This window comes from Pithys albifrons, chromosome 15 (assembly GCF_047495875.1).
Source record: "Pithys albifrons albifrons isolate INPA30051 chromosome 15, PitAlb_v1, whole genome shotgun sequence".
NCBI classification, from domain to species: Eukaryota; Metazoa; Chordata; class Aves; order Passeriformes; family Thamnophilidae; genus Pithys; species Pithys albifrons.
This window is the reverse complement of record NC_092472.1, coordinates 16,123,538-16,147,409: the sequence shown is the minus strand read 5'-3', so window position 1 is coordinate 16,147,409 and position 23,872 is coordinate 16,123,538. Positions and strand designations below refer to the sequence as shown.

Here is a 23,872-nt window from a genome sequence, read left to right as displayed (position 1 = left end):
CTCATCTAAAGGACCCCTCATAAAATTAATTTCATCTACATTTTCTCCATTTGAAACCTGAAAGCCTAAGTGACATTATGGACACGGTTTAGTGGTGAACGTGGCAGTGCTGGGTTCATGGTCAGACCCAACGATCCTGGAGGTGCTTCCCAACATAAACAATTCTATGATTCTATATAATAAATGGCTGAAAGGCTTAGCAAGACTTTTCTAGACCCTCTGTATGAGATTTGTGGATGCATGTGAAGGGAGGCACCATTACTCAAGGTACCTACTAACACTGATTGTTGACAGCTTAACAGATCACAGGCTCAGTGCACACACAATAGATGTGGAAAGTGTATATTCCAAAACAGCAGCAGGAGCTCACACACACACAAACACACACAAAAAAAAAAAAAAAAAAAAAAAAAAGGAGTACCAGAAGATGAAAACATCAAACAGGTGCTTAAGGGCAGCTTTCAGTATTGCACAAGATCTGGCTAACCACAGGCACTAAGAAACATTGTCCATCTCCAGTTATTCCCACTGTGATTCAATTAACAAAGGAATAATAGTAGCACGATAGATGTCTGAATATAGCTGCACAAACTTTTATTTTCAGATCCTTTGCTTTCAGTACAAAGAAAGGACCAGAGGGATGCCAGTTAAAAGGAAAAAAATTACAGCAAAAAATTATAGTATACTCTGCTTCAGGTAACTGTTACAGTATTTCCAGTTTCTGTTCCTATGCAACAGAGAATCACTGTCAAGTATCTGTGAAAGGAAACACTTCAAATCCTCCACACCAGAAAACAATCCACTGAGGAGAGGGAGCTACTACAGCATTTTAGGAGTACTTTGAGACTGCATGAAGAGCAAAGGTGTTACCTGATTTCACCACACCACCCCAGCTGCGAGGGAGCACCTACAGTCACGTGTATGACACACACATTTCCCATAGGAATCTTTTTAAAAATTTGGTTTCTAAGTCTATTTGAATGGTAAAGAACTCCAGTGCTTGCTGACCTTCTATTTGGTTTGTGAGATAACAGCAAGCAGGAAACAACTCAGGCTGAACCACTGCCACCACACTGCTGATGTGATGACAGCAGTGATGACAGAAGACTGTTCACAGATATTTTTCCAGCCTCCATTCTCCCTGTACCCACACAGCTGTGTAGAGACCAAGGTGTTCTCTTTTAACTAATATCAGGATTTTTCAATGTACAAGTAGAGTGCTGACATTCTTCCTGAGTACTTGCCTTTTTTTCACCCCTTACTTTGGAGAGCTAAGCCCAGACTGAGTGATGCTGCTAGTTAAAGAGACTAAGAACAGTACATTAATAATCTTCAGTCTGTAATTACGTGTAGGTGTCTTAATGTCTATAATGTTCTATTATTGGGTTTCAGACCATTACCTCAGTTAAGAACAGAGTTTACAGCTGAACTTGCTGTAAGTAATGGAAAAGACTAAATGAATTCTCATCTATAAATGAAGGCTACTGTTTAGATAATATTTTTGAGCCACAGCTGGCTCTTTCTGTGGGGAAGACAGAGGTCTGAGCCTGGGGAGAGCAACCCACCACAGAAGGGCAATATTACACCTTCCCACTTGTTGTTTAATTCTCTACATGCAACCACTAGCTGTAACAAAGATGGCACATTTTCTAAGTCTCCCAATCAGCACAACTCTGCTAAACCAGAGAGGGTGCCCAGTAAGTGAAAAATGTACCTCCGTAATTCATTCATGACCTTGAACGCCTTTCTCATGTGAGAGGGATTGACAGTCACTGTGCGCTGGTCCTTCTCATCTTCAGCTGCCTCAGGGGAGCGAGGACTCTGCTTAATGCTGGAGACAGAGACAAAAAAAAGCAGCAGAAAGTTTGATTCAATGGCACTTTTTATAAGGAGCACAGGAAAACTGCAGCACAGGGTATTAAGGACGGAGTTATTGGTATGTTTGTTAGTCAGCTCAGGTTCACCACATGAAGAGCATCACAAAATGCAGCAACTTCTGCCTGGGTGTTGAAAGCCAATTCAGACTACATTTCAGTCAGCAGGGAAGAAAAGAGAAGTGCCAACCACTTGAGGACAAAGCCCAGTCTTATAGGCTTCAAGCCAGGAAAGCAGTATAAGTTGAAATTCAAGCCCAAACATAATTGCCTCATTGAATAGAAATAGACTTCAGCAGAGGGAACTACCACGGATTTGTTAACATTCATACAGAGAAAGAGAAGGTTAGTCTTCAATGTCCCATCTGAAAAAGGTAAGCACACAACACATGACTTGTATCTTCTACAGAGGCAAGTAGAAAAGGACTATTAAAACTCCTTGCCCAGCTTCCAAAGCATTATCTTTACTGAGGCCACATCCCATTTCCATTTTAGAAATAGGTCTATTTATTGCCACTGAAATGTATGGAATGAATTATTAAACCTTCCTAGCAGAACCACCAGCTCTGCAGTCAGTGTCAAACCAGAAGCACACAGTTCTGTGCTGTGTTTAACCAGGCCAACAGGTGCCTAAGGCACATACGTGTCCTCATTACTTTGTTGGGAGCATTGGCTCTTTGCACAGAATTGACATCGGGTCAATATCTTCACCTCCCTCATCTGAAAACATGTGAAATCACTTGCAGCTAAAGGTTTCCACCTATGAAAGAAGCAGCACTTTGAGGCAGGTCCCTGTTCTGCTCACACCCATGGCTCACCCCTCAAACCCTCACCAGGCAAAGGCAAGTCAAGGAGGGCTGTCCATGTCGAAAGCCAAATCCAAGAGAATGGCAGACCTTGGGAGGCAACTCCATCACCACCACGTGCCTGACAAAAGACCTTCTCAGGGCCTTCCTTCCAAAGGACAGTCTGCTTCAGCTTCACCTTTGTGCCCTCTCCCCTTTCTTAGCTGGGCCTGTACCACGATAAAAGAGGCTGAATGAGGATAAACCGACTGTCTGGTCAGCCCAGCACTTTGGCTCTACTGGTGACCAGAAGGTGATGTCTGAAGAAGGGAATGCAGCCAGGAAGGGTGGAGGGATCCTTGCCCAGAACAGCCCACCAGCCTCTGCTGAGGTGTCCATGTATGCACATATATATCCATATACATGTATACCATACACAATGACTTCCCCTTTGAGAAACACATCATTCACAATTAACAACCCCCTTGACAGTGTGAGGTCCTTGCTGAACATCACACCCTCCCCACTGCCTGCTCCTGACAAGGTGGCTGTCACCATCACTGTGTCCCTTGAGGGCACAGAAAGCTCTTCACCCCCCAGCTGTCTTTGGTGGGCTGCACTGCCCTTCCTCTCGAAGCAAAGGCTGCACAGCAGCCAAGCTGCACACAGCTCAAATACACTCCTGCATACTGAGCAGCCTCCAGCTTTGTGCCTGAGACAAAGGTTAATGCCAAAAAACAGCCAAGTCCAATTCTTTCACTTTGCTGAGCAAGTGAAATATTTTCAGTCATAAGTGAAGCCACAAGGCTGAGCACAGCATCACACAGCACATGTCCCAGTGAGGGGGACAACTTCCCAAATCCCGTTACAGTTCTCATCCAATTAGCTCAGTATGGCTGGATTAAAAGGAAAAAAATCAGAAGGGAGAGTATCTTGTGTTAAATGTTCAGTATTCAGGGAACTGGTACCAGGCAACGGCACAACCAGCTTTGCTATCCCTGAAGAAAGCTGAGCTCGTTCTGTGCTGCACGTACTGCCAGAGGTGTCCATGGGCATGGAGCAGCACTGGCACTCGGCTCTTCTCCAAGCCTGCACACTCACAGACATCACAGGCTGTTCTGAGTTGGAAGGGACCCACAAGGATCATCAAGTCCAACTCTCAAGTCAATGGCCCACACAGGGGATTGAACCCATGACCTTGGCATTATTGTAACCAAGTTTTAACCAACTGAGCTAATCCCAGTGTCACTCCAGTGAGGAAGACTCCTTGCTCTAGGACACAGCCAAACTCAGCTAAGCCTCAGTGTTGTATGTATCAAAAGCCCTTGTTGAAATCTTGAGCCAAGTGAAATTTGACCACAGCTTTAAACACCCAGCAGAAACCTTCACTTTTTAAACAGCTAAACCTGTCCCTGTGGCACGACAGAGCCAAGGAGGGAAAAGCAAAGCCCTGGAAGTGCACAGGACTTCACTGAGCTTTCACATCCCAAAGCTAAAACATGTACAGGAAACAAACAAAGTAAACCAAAAAGAAAGAATAATTAAAAAAAAAAGAAAGTGAAACCAAAAGGCAGCATCAGGGACAGGCAGACCCATCACTGCAGGGCAGGACAGCTGGACCACACAGGACAGTGCCCTGGGCATCATCAGACACACCTCACAGATCCAAAACCAAGTGATGCACACAAAAATCATGGGGGTTCTTTAATAAGAACAAGCACACCGCTGAGATTTATATATTGGCACTCCAGATTCTTTATGTTCAAACTTTTCCATTGGCAAAAGTCACAGTTCAAAGGACACCAAAGTTCACTGAACACCAAAGTAAATGTCAGACCAACAACCCTTCATAAAGCCTCAACTCCACCAACATTTGTCTGTGTATTTTAAAAGCAAAAAAACTTGCTTCAGAATTTTGGGAAAAGATCAATCAACTCTTCCTAAAAAGCAGGAAAGATAATTTTTTAAAAGCATCCAAAGAGACATCCTCAGCTTTATTAACAATTTCACAATTTGCCAAAGGTTTACCATAAAAAAATACTGCAGATTGTCTGGTTAAAAATGTGTTTCAAAGAAGATCAAGATATGCTATTTAAAGTTTTTTTCCAAATGACTCATATGAAAAAATAGATTTGAAAAATTAATGGCCAAGAGCCTTCAACTCATCTTTGAGATTAACTCAGCTTCCACAGAACTGTGTTCCAGTAAAGAACGGAGGGGGATTTTATCTGGGAGAGAGATTTTACACCTCCATGCACACACTCTCAGAGATCACAGACACATTTCCAGTGTAAAAATGCAAGAACCTGAATGCTCCAAGCAAATGCAACCTGCCACAAAGCACACCCTGCCGCTGGGAAGAACAAACCAGGACATTGCACAGTCCCTTGCTGAGATTTTTTTTTCCCCCATAAAGGTAAGAATTATTACATTTATTACACTGTTGCTTTTTTTAATGCATCAAAGCAAGGAGGAACTGGGTCCTCTGATTAAAGGCACTGGCTGAGACCACCCAGACACGCAGGAGCCCCTGTACCCCTGGCCACAGGGACTTCCCCCCAGCACCTTCACATTTGCCAAACTGATGTCCCACTACACCAGCAGGACTCACGAATCAGCTGCCAGGAGCAATTTGTTCTATTCCTGGGCTATCCGAGGCCGTGCACTGAGTGAATGGACAAATGATTTAATTTCCCTGGGCCAGATGAACACTTTCTTTATGGACACAGCAGGATTTTCCTAAAATAAGCAGAGAGGCTCGTAGTTTCAGCCAGCTCCAACCCCACTGCCACCTCCTGTACGGCCTTTCAACCATGTCCACAAGTAGAATGAATGAACCCTGATTTGAGGGCCCCCAATTAGGCCAGAAAAGCTAATCAGCACCCCATTAACACTGTGTTCCTCCTCTCCAGGATCTCCTAGCAGGGTTGGGCTCAGGCTCCCCAGGGCTCACAGCACAGCTCCTGCCTGAACATTCCCACATACCAACAGACAGAAAGGTATTTAAAAAACCCGTTTCTCATCGTTCTGCTGCCTGCATGTATCAACTATAAAGTTGGGTTGCCTCAGTTACCAGCAGTAATTACAGATGTCTGTGTAGATTATATGAAGGAATAAAAGCCTTCCTCAGAGATAAACTGTCCCCTGGCAAGATTATTGCCGTGCAGAGAGCTGGTAAACCCCAAGAACAAAAGTCCCAGCTCTGCCAAATGCAATTCTAACACAGGCTTTATGGAAGTCAGGAGTTCACCCTGAAGGAAAGGCAGATCTCAAATGCACTCTCCTTCAGAGCAGGGAAGGACAAGCTGCTGCACATGTTTCTGCAGGAGGAGCTGCCGGGCTCAGCTCCTAATCCAGTGTGGGCACCATGGAGGTCCTTCTCCATCAGGCTCTCACACTGGAGGGGTGGTGGGACTTCAGACATGTTCAGCCCAGCCTCACCCCACTGTGCATCACTGGGGGAGGTCTCTGGGAGCTGCTCTCATCTCCTGCCAGAGCAGCACAGGGGAGTTCTGCTCTCCTGGTTGTCCCCCAACACCACGGAGCATCAGCACCACAAACTTGGCCAAAGACTCAGCAGGGCTCAGAACCTGCTGTCCCACAGCACGGGCAACCCACCATCTCCACAGGGGCTGCATATCCATGTACTAACTCAGAAATGACTGCCAACTGGAAATTTTCAGAGTCTGTGGAGCTTCTTGGTGGGACATGCTAAAACTATGACCATGAAATGTTAACCTCCAGTTTCTGAGAGGTTTGACATGACTCTGATCTAAAAATCTGACAGAAGCCCAATAGCAGGTAGTCGTGTTCAAAATTTAAATGCTTCTATTGAGATAAATGGGGACAAAAATATTAACTTAGTCGTAGCAAAATGAAAAAATCATTTTACCTTAACTGGCCCAATTCTATATTTACAATCAATGGCCAAAATTACAGGATAAATACATTATGTCCAGTGGTTTTATTTCTCAAGTCAGACAGACACAGTAAGAAATACGTCAGTGTAACAGCACAGTTATAAAAATCTCAATTTCTGAAATTGTCTTTAGGTCTATACAAAGCCAGTAAAAAAATTGTGACTGAAGGAATCCACATACTGAGCTGGAATTTGAGAGGATTTCAGAGAAAGGCATTATCATTAAAACATATGGGAGGCAGCATAATGGAAGGGATTATTTTTCTTTTAATAGCAATATTATTTCCTATTTTGTTGAATTTTTTCAGTGCCTACATCAACAGGGAGACATTAGCTTAGAAAAACACACAATTGGCATAGAGCAGATCCCCAGAAGGATATTCATATCAAAGGAGACCTCAGGGGAAAAGCAGACTTCAGGAACTACTCAGAAGAAAAGTCTTCGTTGACAGTAATGGAAACAACACAAAATAACTCAAAAATGACAATACCATTTGCTGTCAAAAGCAAATATTGTATTTCTCAAACAAATACCACAAACACACTACCCCTACTGAAATGAAACTACAGGTGTTTTAATATTTTAACAGAAAAACCCCAAGCCTTCCTGGAAGTTTTTTCCATTCAAACTCACACACATCTTGCAAATTCAGAACCAGAGTATTACACCAGACCACTGTTTTATGCAATTTCTTCACAAAATGCAGGTCCCTATCAGCACAGGAAAAGAAAACAAAAAACAGGATTCTGAAATATTTTGCTGCCAAATGTGAATGTTTCAGGTTAAACCCCCATTGTCCACAGCTGCTTCTGCCTGTGTGCAATGACATGAGCACATGATACCACTGAACAACGTGGATGTGCAAGTTAACAGGATATTTGAATCCAGGCAGGCTTGGGACCGGAGTCAGAGGTGACAGAGCACCAACAACACGCTCCTCACTGACTACAGAAATGGAAAACAGAGTAATATTAAAAACCAGGGGGAATTCTGCCATCCTGAGTGTAAAATCTGAGGACTAATCTGCCTGACACAGATCTGAGCTGAAATGAGGGGCAAAAACACAAGAACAAGCACAGACCCAGCCCACGGTGCTCACCCACCAAGGTCAGTTTTAAACACCTGCTCCCAGGACTTGCCCCAGGCAGGCAAAGCAGCCTCTGCACCATCCCACACAGTGTGCCCTTTCCAAGAAGAAAGCAGGTGAATATTCCCAGTTTTCTTTGCCAGGAGTCAAACTCTACATTGTTACTGCCTGCAACCAGCTCAGGACTGCCTTTCTCTTCCCCAAAACTAGAAATGTAAGAAGCAATTCAGGTAATCATTCCTCACTTCCAGTGGCAGAGAATGTGCTGATGGGGACAGCCCTTCATGCTCTAAAAACAGATGGTCTGAAAAAACAGAATAAGGCAAAACAGCCCAGGTACTTTCCCAATGACTTTTTCACCACTACAACCCCAGGAAAGGGCCTCCAGTCAAAATGACAGCACTGCAGGTAACAATCAAAAAAAGGTAATAAGCAACAGTGCCAAGGATGATCCCAGCCTGGGGTATCAAAACACTCTACTCCACTTCCTCAAACATAAACTCCTTTATATAAATAAAGGAAAAAAAGAAGGAAATCTCATTCCATGAGCTGGCATTTCGCATGACAAATGAAGATTTCAAGGTGCTTCAAACAATATCTCAATTAATATCCAGAGGTGGCTGTCCACCCCCTTGCATGAAGCAGAAGCCTTATAATGTAATTTACAGAGAAACGTGGTGGCATGAAACTTTTGTGTATTAAATACACAAACAATTGCAACACTTGAGTCACAGAAGGGTAGAAAACTGTCCTTTGGTGCTTGAAAAACAAGTCCCACAGGCTGCTGAGAATGTTTGCCCTCAACAGAAGGAATATTTCCAGAATTTGGGGGTTGACTCCAGCTTAATTTTCCAATGTATCATATTTAAACAAAACTTCTGTCAAGCCCTGATGATCAGTCTGACCAGCAGGTCAAGCCCCTTCTCTGTTCCCCCACTCACTGCAAGGTCACCAGCACAAAAGGAAACGCTCAGCATATCCTGTTTAAAAAAAAAAAAATTGCAAAAAAACCCCCAAACTGGCTTAATGTTTCGTTTGAAGCAGCATAAGCAGCTTCTGGTGTGCGAAGGCACCCGAGAGAGGGGAGGAAAGGGGGCAGAGCTGAAACACTGAGTATCTCTCTGGCATCCATGAGGTCCCTCCACAGCAACAACATCGTTTAGGGGTTCAGGGGGCATTAGGTGGGCTCTGTAAACACTTCTGCAGGTTTTGGAGCAAAGTAACTGCCCTGCAGGAAATGAAGTCTCCACGGCCCGGCTCCCGTGCGGGATGTCCTGCCCTGCCCAACGCCAGCAGCGCCCGGTTAACACACACGCAGGAGGGGAAATCGGCCCCAGAGGCTCCACGGACCGTACAGATTTTTCAGCCAAGACTCAAAAAAAACAGCGAATATCAGCGGGTCTGTCTTCAGCGGAACGCCGAAGTCGTTCCAGCCACAAGAAGGGCAGAAACAAGCCCGGCGTTTCGCGAGGCACATCGTGCCGAAGGGGCGGCTGCTCACCCCCTGTCCAGCATCCCATTCTCCTGCCCGGCATCCCACCACCCCTGCCCGGCATCCCATTCTCCTGCCCGGCATCCCACCACCCCTGCCCAGCATCCCACCACCCCTGCCCGGCATCCCATTCTCCTGCACAGCATCCCACCACCCCTGCCCGGCATCCCATTCTCCTGCCCGGCATCCCATTCCCTTGCCCGGCATCCCACCACCCCTGTCCGGCATCCCAGCCCTCTGCCCGGCATCCCACCACCACTGCCTGGCATCCCATTCACCTCCCCGTCATCCCAGCCCCCTGCACGGCATCCCTGGCCGGCAGCTCCATTTTAGCAAACAACCCGCCACCACGACCTGCCTCCCTCACCTCCTTAATTCACATCCGAAACACATCCCACGGACCCCCCTCCGCTGCCTCTGCGCGGGCACATGGGGCGACACCGCCTGCCACCATGACATTGCAACATCCAGGAATAGCTCGGCAGGCGCCCATCGCGGGCGGCGCTCCCGCAGGCGGGGAAGCAGCGGGGGCAGCCCCGCCGGCCGCGTCCCGCATGCCTGCGCAGCTCTCCCATCCCCGCGGAAGGGCATCCCCATCCCCGCACGGCTGCGGGCGCACACAAAGGCTTGGAGGTACCCACCTCTCCTCCTCCATGGTGCGGGGCGGCGGCGGGGCCGGCTCAGCGCCCCGGGCCCGGCATGGCTGCGAGCGGCCACCCCCGCCCCGGGCCGCTTCCTGCGGGAGCGGAGCGCTGCGTGCCGGGCGCGCCCGCACCGCACCGCACCGACTGCGGCCCCGCCGCCGCCGCCGCTCCGCAGCCGCCCCGCAGCCGCCTCCCCCGGCGGGGCTTGTGAGCGTCTCCGGGCAACGGCGGCAACGGCAGCGCCGCCCCGCACTGTCCGCACCGCCTCCCAACGCCCCGCACTGTCCGCGCCGCCCCCCAACGCCCCGTGCTGCCCGCACTGTCCGCACCGCCCCCCGCAACGCCCTCCATGCATCGGCCCCGCTGCAGAGCCCGCCCCGAGCCCCCCCCGGAGCAGCCCCCGGGCCCAGGGAGCTGGCGGATGAGTGGCTCAAAACTGCTCCATCAGTGCCCGGGCTGGAGGGAAGTTTAGAGGCTGAGCATCCCCCCGGTGCCGGCCCCGAGGTCAGACCCGCGCACGGAGAGGGTCCCAGCCTCGCTGAGTGTCCCCACGCCCCCGCAGAAAGCAGGATCTACCCCTCCGGATTCCCAGTTTATCAAAACCTTCCTGTTCTTTGCACAAGCGATCTGGCCAAATACACCTTGCATAGGCAATATGGGTCCTTCTAAACTGCAGGTGCTGTTTAGCCTAAAGCACTGAACTAAATCACATTTGCCGTTTTTATTACAATTGATACAAGCGCAGAGACTTAATGATAAATCTTTTTTCCTCTCTCCTTTTATTAAAAGAATTTATCAATTGTATTCTCTAACAGTGAAGCCTTAGAGATTAATTGTAATAAAGACAAGAAGCATTTGCTTTCTTCATCACACTTCCATTCACAAAATACTCTTGTGCAAGAGAAAGAGAGAAGTATCGAGAGATTTCTCTCGCAAGATGCCATTTCATCTCTTTTGTAAATAAAATTACCTTCGCTCTTCTATGTTTCTCCTCAACAAATGTATCAGCAATGATCGAACAGATGCAATTGCACCTTCCACAGGAGGGTTTCAAAAGCTTGTTAAGAATCTTAACTAGTCATCACCCTTATTCTCAGATAAGAAAACTTAACACTCCTGAAACTTCAGGGACTTTCTCAAACTCACATGGGTATGGAGACTCCAGAGTCCCTCTGTTTAAACACTGTTTGGCAGCCTCCCCTTAAACAAAAGAAATACAGGTAAAGCCATGAAGTGAAACCTCACAAAGGATTCAGACAAAATTTCTTCATTTTCCCTTGAGAATCCTGTTAAACTATCATTTTAACAAACCCAAATTCTCAAGTACTTCCCAGTGTCCAGCCTTACTCAATGCAAAACATGCAAAACTGCAAGACATGAGCTCAAATCAAAGGAAAAAGAACCACACTAAAATAGTGGAATTTACCTCAAAAATGAGGGCTATAGCTTGTTTCCATTGAGTAAGTCCCTCAGTAACCATAAAAAGTCCAGATACAAAAGCAGGTCCTGAAATTGCTGCAAAGTGCCTGTGTTTTTTTATTAACACATAGTTTTTCAATAACAAAATCTTATAAAAATGTACCTCTCACTGCAGCCAGCCTGGGAGCTAAGCACCTAAACTGAACCAAACCAGCAACACCTCCTCATGTGCATTGACCCATTGGATTCTACAAATCCTGAGAGCAACCACAGAATGGTAAATGCCAGTGGCAGACAAGGGCAAACCAGTCTTTGCTGGAATGGGACAAAAGCTGTCCCAGTAATCAGAGATTATCTTTATAGCAGCCTTGCAAAATAATCGTGATTGGGTAACAAGCCCAAGACAGAAATGTTTTGCTGGTTTTTAAGTGCAAAGTTTGGTCTCCTGAAAAAGCATTCAGCTAAATGGAATAAGTAAAACCTGATGGGTTGAATCTTTCCAGCCTCTTCTAAAAACTCCTAGACCCAAGTAGTCCTAAATTCCCATGTCTAAACTACCTTCAATCACTGACAGTCATATAAGTGATGTTCAGAGTAGAAAGGTCCACAGAGCTTCTCTTGCAGCCAGTTCCACCATCTCTTGGCTCACAAAAACCTTTCCAGATTCCTGCAACAATCTTCAGATCTACAATGAAAGACCAAACCTTCCAACTCCAACGAGCTTCAGGGAGAGGAGAGCAAAGCATTGCCAGTGTCCCCATGGCAGCAAGGAATTTCTTCAATAAAAACGGCAGGAAGGGAGGGAATAAAAACGATCTCTGCCAACACGATCCAAATCTATCTACTGGCTTCAAGTCCAGCAGCTGGTTTAACCCTGAGGTTGTAAGCAAAGGACATTGAGTGCTGACAAGAATTAAATTCTGTGAAGAGCCTCAACACACTCAAGACAACACCCTGTCAATCTCCAGAAGTTCCACAGAAACCTGAAGGAGTCACCTCCCCCAAAGCCAGAGGAAAGCAAACCTCTTAGGGTGGGGAAAACCCTCCTTGCTCTGCCAGGCAAACTGCAAGAGCCCTGAATCACAGGATCATACAGCTTAAATCCAACCCAGACAATGATCTGGAAACCCCTCACTCTCCTGTACATACCTGTTTCCAGGTATATACCAATATACAGATTCCATAGATCCGTATCATAAGCAATGTCCTATCTTTAGCAGCTTTCCTGTTTAACTGCATAATCCCCTACACCAAATTATTAATCAGCTTTCTTTAAAAAAAAATCTATGGCTTTGGCATTGAAGAGGTGGGAAATGTCTACACAAAACACTGCAATCCTGGAAACTTCCAAAGTTGCATCTCCTCAGCCTGTTTTTTTTTTATTCTGTTTTTTAAAGATATATATATTTAGCTATTTATATACTTAAATAAATATATGGTTATATATACATACACATTTTTATTAATGTATATATTAAGTATATATATTCATCTTGGAGTGACCAAACTGATCTAACCCTGAAGCTGGTCCTGCTTTGAGGGATGTTTGTACCAGATCACCTCCAGAAGTCCCTTATTTTGTCATTCAAATTAAGTAAATATTAATTTACACAGATCTGTACTTAGACCATATGTTTTCTGGGAAAAGGCACGCTAAGGAAATTACTGTAAGAAAAGCAATGTAAGGTATTCACTGAAATCACTGCCTTGGTATCAACGTGGTTAATTGGAGTCACGTGGAGGTGGATCCAGCTCAGGTGCTGCACTGGCTCCCAAAGGACCAGCAGGGAAATCCTGGAGGTTCCTGCTGTCCAACCAGTGCTCGAATTCTGAGCATAACAACCAAAACAGCAGCTAAAGTTCACCCACTACAGCAACTCACAGGCACCCAAATTATCACCAGGCTGAAAAGGAAGCTCTGGGAGATCTTCTAGGTAAGGAACTTCCCAGAGCTGGACTCAGTGATGTTCTGGCAGCTGAAGCTGGCCCTGTATTCTACATGTGACTCGCAGAGCAGAGGGGGAGCATCTCCCCGGCGCTGTCCCGCGGGATGTGCTCCCCAGGCTGAGATGCTGCAGGAGCCACGAGATGCTGCGCTCGGGACTGTTGCCCTCTGCTGGTACACGTCCCATTCCCACACTCCTGCCTGCCACGAGCCACCAAAACACGGCGTTAGCCATGTGTTTTCCTTTAGTCTTTGAAATAAACCACCATTCCTATAAAAATAGCGGGTTTATTCCAACAGCTTCATAATAACGTTGCCACCTTCAGAAGAACATCTTCACCCCCCGGCTGTGATTTCTGGGGCTGTTCTGCTGCTCACCCTACACAGCAATAACCCACCAGCTGAAAAGGTCCTTCCTGCTGCTCTTCTGACTCTTCCCTGCAGCACAAGCAAGAGATGTCACCCGCAGTCACCTGTGTCAGAGGCACAGACTTCCTGCCCTGCAGTCATTTTATGTATTTATCACAAACCTGCAGGAAGATTTGCAGACAGATTTTATCGTTGAGAATTGAGTGCTCAAACGGAAAACAAAACAAAACAAAAAATTCAGGAAGAAAGCTGTACAAACAACTGTTGTGGGTACTGGAACAAAGGCAAAGGATGGTATTCAGATGCCTAAATACCAGCAAGTCTCTCTGCCTCCTGAGTCCTTAGAGTCCATCCATCTACTGAAGTGTACAGTGCTCACCACAGGCTGAACACACGGGCTTGAGAAAAGTTTAGGCTATGGTCCAAAAAAGTGGGATTTTTTTCCCCATATCATTTTAATGTGACTTTGTCTTTACAACATAACCCTTAATGATTCCACTACTACCTACTGTAATAAGGGGAAATTACCCATATGCTTCATAAAGATGTATGGCTTAATTAATATTTGCATGCTGTAACTCAGAGACCAGAATAACCAAACCTATTCTCATTCAGGGTCTCACAGCCATAACCCAAGTCTCCCTGTACACTCATTGCCTTGCTCTCTTCTTGAATTTACATATTTGATTTGTTGTTCTTTGTAAAAGGCAAGAAACACAGTCCACCACCCTTGTATCACATCACAACATGCTGCAATACCAACCCAAATTACGAAATCATGCATCTGTCACATGCAAAAATTTAGGCAAGATTGTTTCTGCAGGCACATTATTTTACCTCTCAGGCAGCATTTCTTTTTCACAGATTGTCCTTCATTATCCTGCTTGGTATTTTCTGGACAAACCCCTTTTTCTGCTCAATCTCCACAGCATATTCAGAGAACTGCACGTCAGGGGCTCAGCTTGGGTTTCTGTTCACTTACTGCATTTTTTTGGTGTGCTTTTCGGGGCTCAGCTTTCCCATCCTTTCATCCAGGCACAAGTGCACCCTGTGAGGGAGAAAGAAAACCCACTTTGAGAAGCATTAAAGAGCACATGGCATCAGCTCGTTGCAACATTTTAGGCGTGGAGCAGCACCAGCAACAAAACAAGGCCAGCTCCTCCTTCCCAAGGCGATGTTTCTCAACTCGCTCTCATCTGACTCCCCAGAATACCAAAAACAAGAGCTCCCAGTTGCCACCAGCTACACACAAACCCATTGTAACATTTCCAAAACACACGTGGGGCTGAATCATCACCAAAGTGGTCCCTCGAAGAAGCTTTACAAGTCAAACTGATACCGCAGGGCAGAAGCCCAGACTCCAGCTGGTGCTGGGGGAGTAAAAGCAAACTCCACAACAGCATCCAAATGATGTAATTAGAGAAAAATAAATTGCCTACTTTTAAAACTGCAGAAAGTAACAGCTGAGTGGGTCTGAAGGGAAAAGGCACAGCAATGCACACCAGGTCACTGACTGAAGGGCTGGAACGCCTTGTCTTCCTGGGGATCTCTGTTTTTCAGGAGCACCTCCACAAAAGTCACAGTCGAAAGCTGGCACTGCTCTTGCAGAATGCACTTTGCTAACACCCTGTGCAAGAGGTGTCAGCAATTACACCCACAATCACCCTGCAGTCCTGGAGGGATCGCAGAGGAGAAGTCCCAAATTTGCAATCAGAACTCAAAGGAAGGTCTCTCCAATAATCATTATTGCAGCAGTGGTGGAAAGAAAACAATTAAACAAGCCCAAATGAAATCCCCCAGTGAAAGACTTTGGCCCAATTTGTTACTCAGTAAATTTAACAGATTACTAAAACCTAAAGGACAGTAGACAACCACAAGCAGAGAATTGGGAATTCAGCACCAGAAATCTTTGACCAGGCTGTGAGAGCCAGCCCAGAACATGCAGTGAGTCCCAAACCAGAGGACACCCCTACTGAGGAGCCCTGGAGGATGAAATAGGAGTAAAGTATTTCAAAACACAGCTGATAGTGCTGTGCTTGTACACAGTAACCAGGTAAGCACGGCCACCCCCAGGGCCATGCCCTGCCCAAGCTGCAGTTTGTTCTCCCTGTGTGTGGTTGGCACAGGGAGGTTCCCACCGGAGCTGTGTCACTGTGCAGTAAAGAAAACAGGATTATTGATCCACAGAGAAAGAGGACAAGTAAAAAGCACATGAATCTCCAGTTCCAAACTCTACCTGTGCATTTTATCCAGCACTGCTTTAACCCAAATCAGTGCTGGAAATAGAGCTCCTGGTCTTTCTTCTTCCCACTCAGTGCCTGCAGTGACTACACTCACCCTTCCTCCCCACCAGGGTTTTGCTGAAAGCAAATTTTCTTACAAAATAGAAAAAGTCCATTGTAAAGCTACAGCAAGCAACAAAAGTTACAGAAATGACAGAAGAGACTAAGATGATATTCATCTTTTATATTGAGTAGATTACAGCAAGTTTTCAGATGTGTAGCTTTGCATGTGTTTCACTCCAACGAGCATTGCAGGAAGAACGGGGCTCCTGTGAGACAAACCAGTTGGCAATTCCATGGTACAAAACAGCATTTGAACAAATTAAGTATTTTCAGATCCCTCAGCTCGTTCTGCTTCTAAGGAATTCTTCTGCCATGTTAATCAGCCATTTGTACTTTGGTGATGGTGAGCAAATGTGCATCTTGACACATTTCCAGCCAGAAACGTAATCCCTTTCTAAATTGGCATCAACTCCTTACTGCATTACTCATGAAAAGAGATATTTATAGTAGCTTGATGAATATAATATGTACCAAAATCGTAGATAGCTCAACACATTCCAATTTTTTTTTAAGAGCTGTTCTTTCCACATCTGTGCTTTTTTCCAGTTGTGAAAGCATTTGGGAATGAAACTACAGTTTCGTGCTAAGAGGGTTAATATCCAGATGCCTCAGACAGATGGCATTATTAGTCTGCCTGGGCTTGACATCTCGTTTTCAAAGTTAAGGAGCTTTGGTGGCTTGGATGGCTGACAATCTGAGAATAGCCTGAGCTCTAAGCCCAACGTTTACTGTAACAGCAACAGGCAACGTTGCAGCTTTGCCTAACAGACTTTGAGCAAAACCAACTTACACCAAGATTGCACACTGAGAAAGTACTTTTAAAAATGTTTTAGTTTAAGATTTCAACTGGCAAAGGCCAAACCATGAACAGAGAACAGTACTTGAATTTTTTTTAATGCTGGCTTTTTTTTTTTACTTTTGCTACAGCCTAGACCTGAATATTCCATCTTTTTAACTGTTCAGTCTATTAAGTAGATAGAACTACAGGAAACAGAAGAATCTGAAGAATGTCTCTCTCTCTTCTGCACTGAACTACAGCTCTGCAGCCCTTGTTCTTTCAGTGTTACCAGTGCCCATTGTCCCAGTCAGATGTTTTTAAGGGAAATATAGATATGATTAAAGCACTCTGAGAACCAGATGAACAAGAGGTATCAGTTCAAAAGTGACTATTCCTTCCCATTTGTATATAACAGAAATTGATGAAAGTTCTGGGAGCAGAAAAGGTAAAAAGGCCTAGAATTTGTCAAAGGAACATCAAGGAGGAAAGCACCCAACTCCATCAGCCCCTTTACAAGTCCTAGTACAGAGGTAAATGATAGAAATTCCAAGGGAAGGATACACAGCAGACAGACTTTCATCCTGTTAGGAGCAGTACACATCTGACACTCAACAGCAGGACTTACAGTGCAGCAGAAATAAATGCTCATTGAGGTGATGTCTGTGTATACATACACATGCCAGAAATAATAGAGCAGTAACACTTCAACAGACCTAAAAAACACCCACCAACAAAAGCAAATTGTGCTTGTTCACGCTGGCTCAGAACTCCTTGTGGGGTGCTTGCATTGTGACACACATTTTCCAGTGAAGCAGGGATACAACTGTTTTATTCATTTAAGAAATACAAAAATAACAGGCAGAAAACTCATCTTTAAGGGAGGCATACACTAGATCACAGAATCAGTTATGCAGAACATGTTAAATGACCCGTTGTTTTGCAAACTACACCTCTGGCTAAGGTGAACCACTGAAATTTTGGGTGTCACACTTTCAATCACCTGATATTAATCCAAGGTATTATGCACAGAGTTTGAAAAACATACTGAAAATGCCTTCTTGCCCATAGCTCAGAAAGTCAAAGTCCAGAACAACATAAACCACAGAAATGTGGCACAAACTGTTGGTTACATGATAAACACTAATCCATAATAGCTACAACAGGACAAGCAATCCTAATCTAAAGGCTTGGCTAAAATGCCTTTTCTGAGAAAACCAACCCTCTCTCAGACTGGAGGAGCAAAACTCCACTGTGGCAAAATACCCAATTCTGTTCACTGTGTGCACATCAGAGGGATGTTCTTCACGTTATTCCTTAGAGATTAACAATTTAAGACAGACTTTTGCATTTTAGAAAGAACATTCTGAGGTACATAGAAAAAAGAAGCTGCTGTATTTTCAGACTTGAATGGGAGGTTGGGGTCCTCTGCACCATCCAGCTCAGACCCTTTCCAGCAGGAGTAGGAATTATTTTGGGACAACAGAATCAGCTGACAGGGCAGGATAACAAACCAATATTCTGATCCACACCATCCACTTAAGTCTTTCAATGCTAAATGAAAGCAAGATTTGCTTCATGGAACAGATCTAACTTAGGGGTGGGGGAAGGACACCATAAAGCACCTGAGAACTTTGAATGACATGTTTAGTCATCTTAAATATTTCTGCCTCACAGGTCCTTAAGTACACCAAGTACCTGAGGGTTCAGGCCCACCTCCTGTCAGTGCCCAGCTCTGCCCCACCTCCCCAAGGGTCTCGGCTCCTGTCAGCAGAACTGGGAGTCCCAGAGCCAGTCCTGGAGCCTGAACTGCAGCTGCCCCACTCACAGCTATTGCAACAACCAAACCCCAAAGCTTGCTCGGGTCTGGAGGGCAAGGACTGCCCACCCAAGTGCACCACAGAACCCTGCAGGGCCAGTCTGTCACAGTGTCAGTGCCTCATAGAGATTTATTGCCATTGAAGCTGTTTCAGCCATTACTTACCACTGTTCTAAGCCACCTTTTCATCACCTGTAGCAAAACAAACACATGGGAGGTACTTCTACTGACTAGTGAGTATCATTACACTACATATAGAGGTGTTTTAGCACGTTTCCTTTGAATGCAGGAGTAATCAGTACTGTAAAAGTGTAAGTTAGGCTAATTTTATTAGCCAAACAAAATGTACAAGTCATACAAGGAGCAGAATCAAGAACAAATTATAGAGTAGACATGAACACCCAATACTATTAAAAAACTGCATGTACATCACAACACACTGAGCTCACAGTCTGAAAGGTTTGGTTTGGGGAATTCCTTTTTGGTCATGCAGATTAAAAAAATAAAAAGAACTTCCGTTTTAAGAAAACTACTGCAACTTTTACTTTATTAAATGCTAAAAGTAAACCAGTTGCTCTCTCTATTCTATTTCTCACAGGTGACACCAACACAATCCAGTAGTTGGTTCTGACTAGGCGACCATTAAATTATCGAGATAGTTTCAGACATAGAACTTCAGAACTCAACAACAAACTAAAGAACAGCAAACTAAAGTTATTTCTATCTCTGTGACCATCCTAAAGCAACTGTGAAGTCACAAACTTTTACATGCCAGCTAAACACCTCATTTCACCTTAGCTCTTCCTACACACCTCTACGAAGACAAATCCATCCAGGGGCCAGAAAATCAGTACATACCATTAAATAAGCAAAGCTTTATCAGCAAATCTCTTCTGGTTACTAGGAACTATACTAGAGGCAGGTTTCTATTTAAAGAGAGTCTTTAAGTCACTGTGTATTTAATGCCACCCAACACAGACCTGCATCTTTCTATATCCCAGGGGACATCCCAGTGTTGCTGGCCCTGCTCAGACAAACCAAGTGCTCACAGGAGCCTCTCCAAGCCACCTGCAGTGCCACAAGTTCCTGCTCCAGAGAGACCAGAGGTCAGAGCAAAGCAAGTGCCACCTACTCAAGACACCACAGAACACTGTTCAACAGGTGACAATCTCTGGAGGCAGCCACAAGGCAGCACACTCCCCAAATTTCTGGGATCAGCTCTTTATTCTAACAGAGTCCTACGAGGACCCAGCACAGAGATAACCACACAGCACGTTCCAGTACAAGGGTTCCCAAACTCTCAGATTTCACACACAAAGTCACTTTTATAAAAAAACCTACTTGTTTCTAGTATCAACAGCTCTGTCACAGCACATAAGACATGAAAATACCATGAACAAGCCTTTACCTTCCCAAATCAAAAGACAAACCATACCACAAAAGTGAATTTCACCATTCCTCTCCAAGCCAGGCTGTCCCTGGGCAAGGTTAAGGCAACTCACCACTGCAAGGGACTAAACCACACACCCAAACTCACACACATCCCAGAACTCAGCAGCTCAGCCACAAACAGGTGGGCTGTGCTTCAGAGGAAGTTCAAGGATGACTGTCCAACATGGTTGTAAAGTGCAAAGGTACAGTAAAAACTTCAAGCCCAGTGAGCTGAAATAAAACCACCTGAAGCTGTGAGCTGACAAGAGCTGGCACTTGCAGAGTTCTACTAATACTTCTCTGAAACTTTGACTTACATCAACATGTCAGTGATGCTGGTTCACAACAGAGGCTTTTGAGATAGAAAAATTACACTTTAATTGCAACTAGCAAGTTGTTTGGAACCTATTTATAAAAGCTAAGCTAAGCCAAAGAGAACCAGTCTCGCTCTAAGAGTCATAAATTACCACAACCAAGAGGAAACTCAGCTCTTGCTTTAAATCCTGATGATATCAAGAGGTTGTCCTGGTTATTTAAGCACAAGTAATTAAGCTGATGCAGTTTTGCTTCTAATAGCCACAAAAAGATTAATTTCAATTAAAATCAGCACCAGGTTAGACTGACATCAAATAGAAACAGTACCCTGAAATGTCATGCTAAGTCCTTCAGCCCAGAAGCACAAAGCCCTACACATTTACCTTTCCACTGGAATCAGTGGGAATTCTATGTCTAATATCTTGCATACCTGGAGCAAAGCAAAAAGCAGGTTTTATGATACAGTCTCATGAAGCATCAGCATAAATAAGTGCTCAGAAACCTGAGGTCAAAACAACTTTGTACTTTTTAAATCCATGCCCCGTATCATATATACTCTCACTCAAACATATAAGGAATTCAAATCTTTTATTTGATATCCAGAAACCCATAAACGTTGCTATTCTATATTTCTATGCAGGAAGGCAGTCTTCCCCTAAAACATTATGCTCTTTAATAAACAACAAACTTTAATTCTATTGCGTGAAAGGGCTACAAATATACATTTGTTGATCAAGCAAACTACACAGATATTTTTGCTTTACAGCTGGCACACTTGGCTGGCTCAGTTTCAGAGCATTTTGCCCATGGAGTTTGGATTATCACTTTCTGAAATATGGGCAACTGCAATTATTATTTCAAAAATTACGTGCTGAGGCAGGTATTGCAAATCCACTCCTTTCTTTTTTTTTTTTTCCCCTCAGTCAGGACTCGCTCATCTAATGGCATAAAATAACTTTTAAAGCAGTTTTGCTCCTGTGTTAAGGAAGCCCACAGCACATCCCGACAGCAGATGGAGCTGCGAGAATTCCCCGGGAACTTTAATAGTTCCGAGTGAAAAAAGTCTGTTAACCCGGTGCTATGAAAACAAGTACGTGTTTAACAGGAGGGATAAACGTCGGCCCTTTCCTGGCAGGAAACACACACAGACAAACCCATAGGAGGACTTGAAAAACTAAGCAATTGGAAATTCTGAACACTTTATATGAATGAAGCACATGCTTAACACAAACTTTTTCTTCAAAACGACACAGTACATACGTTGATGGAAAAAATCCTACAGAAAAAACCGACCAACCATGACAGCACGTCAAACTGCCTACACAAGATGGTGGATGCACACAAACTGAGAACGAGGGTAAAAAACCAGACCACATCCACGGATCAGGACTTCAAAAATTTCTCTTGTCAAGTGTTTGAAAGCCACTAGCAAAAAAGTCAGTTTGGACCTTTACTGGCAACAAAATATTTACTCTTAAGTACACAGAGATTTTAAAGCAGAACACTTGCTTCAAACCTAGAAAAGCCTTAAAACCGTACGGAATTGATCCTAGGAAAAAAAATTAGACGTGTAAAGGTCAATGAACACAATGATTTATTTAAAAAATAAAAAACGTAAAAACCATTTTTTTCTTCTTTACAGAAATGTTAAAAGTCAGTCATGGGATCCGAGTAGCTTTTGTAGAAAAAAACGTAGTAACCAGGTATCGAGTCCTTACAACAAAGGAAACTCCCCCCCCAACGCTCCCCGGGTTTTACTCCAGATCAGCAAGACAACTTCCCACCCCGCACCCCCCAAAAAACAAATCGAAACAAGACATTTTTCGTTGCTAGTATAAAAACGACCAAGGTCCAGGTAATAATAAAAAAATACAGTCCATCAATGACTGTAACACAAAGTAAGTGTATGTGGCGCCCAGTCCATCTTCAGAGAGGAAGAAGCGGCACAGGCAGCAGAGGCGACCCTCAGGGGGCATTTAGGAGCCGCTCCCACAGCAGGGAGGCATTTAAAACGAGCTGCCGTTCGGCGGGAGAGGGGAAGAAACCATTCGGAAGCTGCCCCGTGTCGAAGGGAGGGCTCTGCACGCCCGCCCCTCCATGGGTATGGGCACTGCAGCTCAGAAAGAGCCGCCCCCGTAGCCTCCCCCTCCATATCCTCCTCTGTACGGTCCACTGTTACTGCGGCCCCCCCAGCTGCCTCCCCCTCCGCCCCCTCCTCCGCCGCTCTTCATGGGGCCGTACGAGGACTGGTGCTGGCTGTAGCTGCCGAACCCGCCGTACCCGTTGCCGTAGTCGCCGCCGCCGTAGGACCCGCTGCCGTAGTAGCCGTACCCGCCGCCTCCTCCTCCCCCGCCGTAGCCGCCGTAGCTGTTGTAGCCGCCGCCCCCTTTGGAGAGCCCGTTGTGATCCCTGTTCCCGGAGCCGCCGCCGCCCCGGCCCCTTCCTCCTCCTCCTCCTCCTCTGCCTCCCCGGGAGGGCCTGGAGGAGCCGCCGCCGCCGCCCGCCTGGATGTCCTCCTTGGGCACGGCCTTCTTGACCTCCACGCGGTGTCCCTGGATCGGGTGGAACTTGACCACGGCCGCCTTATCGGCCGCGTCGTGGTTCTGGAAGTAGACGAAGCCGAAGCCGCGCTTTTTCCCGCTCTGCTTGTCGGCGATGATCTCGGCCTTCTCCACGGGGCCGAACTGGCTGAAGTGCTGCACCAGGTCCCCTTCACCCACGTCCCCCTTGAGGCCGCCCACGAACAGCTTCTTCACCTTGGCGTGCGCGCCGGGCAGGGCCGAGTCCTCCCGGGACACGGCTCGTTTCAGCTCCACCGCGTTCCCGTCCACCGCGTGCGGCGACGCGGCCATGGCGGCGTCCGCCTCCTCCACCGCCGAGTAGGTGACGAAGCCGAAGCAGCGGGAGCGCTTGGTCTGCGGGTTGAGCACGACCACGCAGTCGGTGAGGGTGCCGTAGGCCGCGAAGTGCTCCCGCAGCCCGGCCTCGGTGGTCTGCACGTTCAGCCCGCCGATGAACAGCTTGCACAGCTGCGAGTTCTCCATGCTGCCTCCGCCGCTGCCGCCGCCGCCGCCGCGCCTGGGCCTGGCCCCGAGACTCCTCCTCCTGTTCGGGGGCAGCTCCGGAGGTTTTTTCCCCCCTTGCTCCGTCTTGCCGCCTCTTCCCCGCGCCGCGAGCAGCGCGACCTCAGGGCTGCGGCGGTGGGTGTCGCGGCGGGTGCCTCGGCTCGGCGCGGCCCGGCGGCTCCTCCGCTGCGCCTCAGCGGCCCGGCCGCGCAGTCGGGGCGTCCCCGGAGCCGCCGCTCCCGCGGAAAGGCGGGCGGGGGTGGGCGCCGAGCACAGGCGCGCATAAAATGGCGGCGGTGCTGCTCGGGAGCGCGGCCGGCGAGTGGCGCCCACACAAAGGGGCCGCCGCGAGCCCCGCCCCCGCCCCCCGCCCCGCGCGCAGCCACAGCCAATCGGAGCGCGCCGCCCGCGCCACCAGCCACTCACCTTCAAGGGGCGGGCGCCCCGGAGGAGATGGACGTGAATATCGACCAATGAGAGGGCGCGACCCCCGCGACGGTGGCGGTGCGCGCCCGCTGACGGACGCGGCGGGGCAGCCAACGGAGGGGCGGGGCCCCGCGACCGGCAGCCAATGGGGAGCCGCCGCC

At 46.6% G+C, this 23,872-nt stretch overlaps 1 protein-coding gene across 5 annotated transcripts in view; it reads right to left on the bottom strand.

The window, feature by feature from the left end:
• The window catches only part of KLHL3 (kelch like family member 3), a 58,170-nt gene extending 34,528 nt beyond the window's left edge, over positions 1-23,642 (bottom strand). For 2 of the 5 annotated variants that reach the window (XM_071570528.1, XM_071570529.1), the window contains exons 1-2: positions 2,708-2,802; positions 1,715-1,831 (exon numbers count right to left, since the gene is read on the bottom strand). In XM_071570528.1, coding sequence (XP_071426629.1) covers positions 1,715-1,752 — 38 coding nt within the window. In that variant the 5' untranslated portion in view covers positions 1,753-1,831; positions 2,708-2,802. Of the gene's footprint in view, positions 1-1,714; positions 1,832-2,707; positions 2,803-9,799; positions 9,999-14,517; positions 14,584-14,974; positions 15,131-22,500 lie in introns of those variants that run through there. The other 3 variants (XM_071570530.1, XM_071570526.1, XM_071570527.1) reach the window with 3 other exon arrangements.
• Positions 23,643-23,872: the final 230 nt, after the last annotated feature.